The following is a 5639-nucleotide window of genomic DNA, read 5'->3' on the forward strand; positions in this document are numbered from 1 at the left end:
TGCACCTCTGTCTAGCAGCATCTGCACGATCTTGTCGTGGCCTTCTAGTGAAGCTGCTTGTAGTGCGTTGCCGTAGCGTCCGCCCTGCGCGTTGACGTCTGCGCCCTTGTCGAGCAATGCACCAACACTTGTGACCAGCCCTGTCAAAGATGTGTAGTATAAGCAAGCAGGCTTATCCGTCTTCCTTTCTGTATTATCACTTGACCATGGCTGTTCTGGATCATACAGGTTATAGCATGTCAGATAGCCATTCTCCCTGTCATTCAAGGATTCTAGGATTCGAACTTGCAATCTTTCGTCGCCTCCGTCGACTACTTTGGCATGATCTGTCCAATACCTCGCGCAGTATTGAGAGAATGCGAATCGTGCTCGTAGTTCGTCAGGCGACAGACTGTGGTCCAAATCTGACAGATAGGCAAGGCACAGTGTCGCCAGGCTCGCTCTTGTCGTGCGGTCTACCAGATAATTCGAGAAGGTTGATTTGATACGATCAGAGACTAAGTACTCCTTGACAGAGAAATGTGCCAGTCGAAGTTCTGTCACCTCAGTCTCACCATTTTGGTTATTGTTGTCTGCGCTCATAAACTCTACTTCGTCGTGTCTGTAAGGACGTCGTATAGATACCACGAGACTGGAGCAAATCCTCAAGATGTCTCTAGGCACGGGCATGCGGTTGTTAGGGTCGAATCTGGGTCTCGCATCGGGCTGCACTGCGATTGCATCTACCAGCTCTTCCAATCGCAGAGGCCTATCGGACCACGTCAGGAGTCTTAGGATTGTCGTCGCATCTTGTTCGTTGTTTTTAGGTATCCCTTCCAAGATCCGAGCGTACGTCTCATCTAGTGTGTCCGGTAGGCTTTCCAGTGCGCTGCGGAGTTTTGGTGGGTCGTAGCATTTTCTTAGTTCCTCGATCTGGCAAAAGGCCCAACGAAACCTGTCTGTCGCTCAGCATCTCCTGCCTGCTCTAGACCCGAAGTATCAATCCGGTAGGTACTTACATCCCATTAGCCTTTGCTATGAGCTTGGTCTCGATTTCCTCCTGCAGATCTGGCCGAGAACGCCATCTCTCGAGGTCGTCTCCATTGCGCACTTTGTCTTTTACATATGCACGAATGTCATTGTTCACTTCATTCTGCTGGATCGGTATCCTATCCTCGGCACGTGTCCAATATTGAATCGCTGACTCGATGTCTACCTCCCTTCGAGCAGTGATTAGGAGCCGACAAGCGAAGTGCGTGCTTTCGACAAGCGTCTTCAGCCAAGCAAGCAACTCATGCCTTGGCTTCGACTCGTCCAAGGCATCCAAGACGATACTTACACTGCCAACTCCACTCAGCATGACTTGTAGTACACTTTGCAGATCGCTCGTAGATGGTTTTCGGCTTCCCTCGCCGTGAGAGGCCCATAGTTGTTCGACAGGCGGCCGGCTGGCTGGCTGTGATTGGTAGACCTGTACGATAAGAGAGAGCAGCAAACTGTCGAGGGACTGTTTGTCCTTGTCGTTGAAGTCGAAGTAGAAGTATGTCAGCAGTTGACAGGTCATGTCCTGCTCTAGGTGCTCTATTATGGTGGAGCTAAGGACTGTTTTGCCACAACCCGGTATGCCGTGGAGCCACAGGAAAGACTTCGGACTTGCCTTCCACTGTTCGAAGTCACTGCTCTCGAGGAACCAGCGACCGGTCCCTCTGTGTCGTTGCTGCAGCGCTTTGTGATGGTTTGTGAAGGGATCCGAGGACGCTAGCCATTTGGCGACTCTTGCTCGTTGATCGATTTCTCTTGCCGTTTCCAAAGTGGATTGTATCTTCCGGTTGCCTTCGAGCGCGTCATCAACTTTATCCCCAACTGAGGCTTGATCAGCACTGCCACATACGGCAACTACTTTGGATTCTCTGACTGACTTACTATCCCCAAGCACCTTGTGGAGGCTAGGCGCTCTTCTGACTTCTTCGACATCAACAAAGCCGAGATACTCCTTTGCGAAGGCTGCCGCTACCATTGCAGCATATCTTTGCCACGCATCGTTCTTGTGGGAATCACCGTAGTCGCATATGCCCCTGATCACTAGACAAGGAAAAGCATTCATCAGTCCAGCAGCTTCCATCTCAAAGCACAAGGGATCCACATTTTCCTTGTACAGCCAGCTCACAATCTCATCCCTGTATGCAGCACTTTTAACCAGAGTATTGCCGCAGGCAATTGTGCCGTAGTGAACCTGAGAGTCCTCGCGCGGAGCACGCTGGATTTTTCCTGCTTGGTCGCAGTTCCTGCAGTCCTCGCCGCCAGTATGACTGCAACAAGCCCGGTATAGCCTGTCAGATCGCTCAGCCGGACGACTGTACTTTGGTGCGGCTTTCGGGTATTTCCCCAATGCTCCGCTTAAGATGCTTGGGATCTTCGGTTCTTGGTACTCATGCTTGGCCTGCAGAGCCGAGAGTGCATTGCGAAGCGCTAGTGGTGGGCTATTGAGTGACCCTTTTCGCTCGAACGAGCTTTTTGCCTTGACGAGATCGTACTGCACCACTCCTGCGTTGGTGCCGTCAGGACTGCTCACTACCACATCGCCGAGACGAATGTCGCGCCTGACTGTGACGGTGCCATCGACGTCGCATTTTTCTCCAGGGATACCGGCTCCGATGCCTACAAGTAGGCCAACACGAATGTGGGGGAGCGAAGAACGCAGTCCTTGAGCTGTGATCGCTGTAGATGTTGTCCCGTACTCGCCAGCTGGCAGAGAAGCAATCACAACGAGATGTTCGCCGATCCGACCCCAGGAGTACCTGTTAGGGTCGTTAACATTCTTAGTGAAACTCTTCGGCTGCACGTATTCATGGTCCAACATCATCTCCCCAGCCGCTCTTTCGTGTGGCAGAGCTGCAATCCAAGCCACGGTGTAGTCCTCGGAGTTCGTGGGCGTGATTTCAGAAGACATTTCACTATGATCTGCCCAGCGCGCAAGGTCGATTAGCATGACTGAGAACGACACGACGTTGAGAAAATCCGTGTTGTCTCAGCGCACGAGTGAGGAGCGTCTTATGAGAGGCAGCTGTACTTACAGGCGGTCGCATCGGTACGTTACGCTGCTGAGTGTGCTTCTGCCATCGGCTCCGTGCGTGGCGCTTGCATGATCCCACTGGGCGAGGTTTAATCAAACCCAATAGGCCGGAACAAGTATGAGTTATCGCGGTTCGACCGGAGACTGGACAGTGATTCGCCCGCGCGTTGCGCTCGTCTGACACTAATGCGCAGGTCGACACGGCTGTACCGTAGCCGCTGCAGTCACCAGGTTGCTTACAGCCACCCAACCATGCAGGCAGACGGTGCGATCGAGTAGCTCAGCCGCAGTCTGCGGGAGACATGTAGCCTGTTCATCACAGGTCCGCTCCATAGTATATTCGCTCCTTGCCTTTTGAAGCAATGAATAATAGGTGGAGCACTCATCGCCTGGAACCGGAATGTGTATGAAGTGCAACAGTGGTCGTTGCTTTGTGCAACGCAAAACCACAAACCAGCCTCGAATGAATCATGACACCACCGTGAGTGTGGGGTCACAGGTAGATCTTCAACGCCAAGGAGCCTGGATCTGGTTGTTGTGAGGACGACCCTGCTCTTCTTCCAGATCCTGCTCTTGCGCTTTGCTCCCGTGAGCATAGGCGACAAAGGTTGCATTTGCACTGAACTAGATTCTCTTGATCGACATGTACCAGTATACCAATTGGCAGCTGGAAGGTTGTTGCATCGGAACACGATCTTGGTTATGTGTATAATAGAGCCCATTCAAATCTGCGTTGAGCTAGCGAGCGGAAGCTTTCAAACCTGTGTATGATTTCCAAAATGACAAGGCTACAGATTTGAGAACTCATGACCTTCGGAGCTACGGAAGTATCTATATAAGAGAGCCGATTCAAATCTGCTTTGACCTAGCGAGCGGAAACTTCCAAATTTCTATATGATTTTCAAAATGGCAAGGCTGCAGGTTTGAGAACTCATGACCTTCAAACGTACAGAAGCATCTACTGGAAGACACGTTTTAACCCCGGGCGGTTTGACTTGAGGTTCTCTATAATGGGAGCATGAGTAGAGGTTTCAATTGTAGATGAAGTGCTTTTTACTGGCCATGCGTTTAAGCTTCACTAATCAAGAAGCCCGAGTGTTCGGGGGTCCTTCAACATACCGTTCCTTTTTGGCTATGGCGCATCGGATAGCATTTCAGCTTCCCTTGATTGTATATGGAACCCATGACAGCAGCTTGATAATGAGGTTGCTAAAAGCCTTAGCCGCATCATTGATGATCACGGAAAACAGCATAGGAGGAAACAGAGTTGGAAATGAGGTCCGAACTATTTTAAGATACTTCATGTGTACCTCCTGTAGCTGGCTTGTGGCCTCGGTTCTAGTCGTGCCTTGAGCTAGGCTGCCATCCAGATGTTGCCAGATGCGGTGTCGTGCAGAGGATGAAACAACGAAGCGCGCAGCTCGAAACGGTGTGGGGTGCCAGAACGCGCCCGTGTCTAACCGGCATGCTTATCCCCAGATCTTAATTCTTATTTTAGTCGCTGCTTGTCGCGTCGTTTACGTTCTTGTCATGCCCATTTGTTTCCCTCGTCTTCATTGTCGCCATCATCGTCGCCATCATCGTCGCCGTCACCGTCATCGTCACCGTCACCTTCACCGTCACTCATACTATTCGATTATCCCCGCGTCTCCTATTCCGCCATTGCAGAAGCACGACGCAGTACAGGCTGCACGCGCAACGACCTCGTCGCCTTGCAAGACACAACCGCGACTCGACTTCCACAACACACCTGCCATCCGTAACGCCCAACCGTGAGCGTGCTACCCCTGCTTGGTGTAAGAGTTTGGCATCGAAAACGTCGACGCAGGCTTCTCAAGACGCCTTCCGACCTTATTCCCGTCGATCGAACATCATTGCGACTGTGGCCTCCGACCAGTGCAGATACCACGGCAGCGTGTGTTGTGGCTAGTCTTTTCCGACACGTCGCGACAACCATAATCGAGTCAAGGCTGCTCAGAAGCCTGGGTGGGTGGGTTCGCATGTTCGTCTCTGACAGTGCGGGACGAGGTATCCCTTTTCTGCTTGACCCACTCAGGTCACTGACATGACCAGTATTCATCATGACAACCGAGATTCAGATCGAAGGATTGACCCTCAAGCTCAAGACCGACAGTGCCCTGCCGCTGATCGTCAAAGATCAGTCCGTTGTAGCTATCTTCGAGGACCCTACCACAAAGAAGAAAGATTCACTTGGCCAGGTATCAGACCGGAATGGCTGTAGCGACATACTCAGACTCTCGATTGGAGTCAACCAAAAAACCAGTAGGCTCTTTATCACGCTAGCCATCTGGATCCGGACTGGACGGGTAAGAAACAAGAACAAAAGTAAAGGTCGTCTCATGTTTCTTGTGGTACCAGCTGAGTCGCTTGCTCTGGAAACCGCCTTTGATGACCACGACGCTATTGTTAAGCAGTTCCCAGGAATCTCCTTCGAAAGCCCTTCTGACGACAAGTCTCGAAAGCACAAGCTCATGAGAATGTCGTTTGTTATGGAGTCTATGAGAAGCCATGTGATAATGCCACAGTACAAACGCCAGGCAAACGCGAAAGGTCAGCAGATGGCGCT

General features: G+C 51.5%; 2 protein-coding genes across 2 annotated transcripts in view; one reads left to right on the top strand and one right to left on the bottom strand.

Moving 5' to 3' along the window:
• The window catches only part of M437DRAFT_61118 (Pfs, NACHT and ankyrin domain protein), a gene marked incomplete at both ends in the record, with an annotated part of 3517 nt that extends 588 nt beyond the window's left edge, over window positions 1-2929 (bottom strand). The window contains 5 exons of the mRNA XM_041023873.1: window positions 6-572; window positions 612-934; window positions 999-1842; window positions 1903-2459; window positions 2514-2929. Coding sequence (XP_040874699.1) covers window positions 6-572; window positions 612-934; window positions 999-1842; window positions 1903-2459; window positions 2514-2929 — 2707 coding nt within the window. The remainder of the gene's footprint in view (window positions 1-5; window positions 573-611; window positions 935-998; window positions 1843-1902; window positions 2460-2513) is intronic.
• A 2204-nt stretch (window positions 2930-5133) lies between these two features.
• M437DRAFT_70620 (uncharacterized protein) lies at window positions 5134-5623 on the top strand (the record flags this gene model as incomplete). Its single annotated transcript, XM_041025509.1, has 1 exon — window positions 5134-5623. A coding segment is annotated over one exon (490 nt), but the record flags the coding sequence as incomplete, so codon positions are not given.
• Between the last annotated feature and the right edge of the window lie 16 nt (window positions 5624-5639).

This window comes from Aureobasidium melanogenum, assembly GCF_000721775.1.
Source record: "Aureobasidium melanogenum CBS 110374 unplaced genomic scaffold scaffold_54, whole genome shotgun sequence".
NCBI classification, from domain to species: domain Eukaryota; kingdom Fungi; phylum Ascomycota; class Dothideomycetes; order Dothideales; family Saccotheciaceae; genus Aureobasidium; species Aureobasidium melanogenum.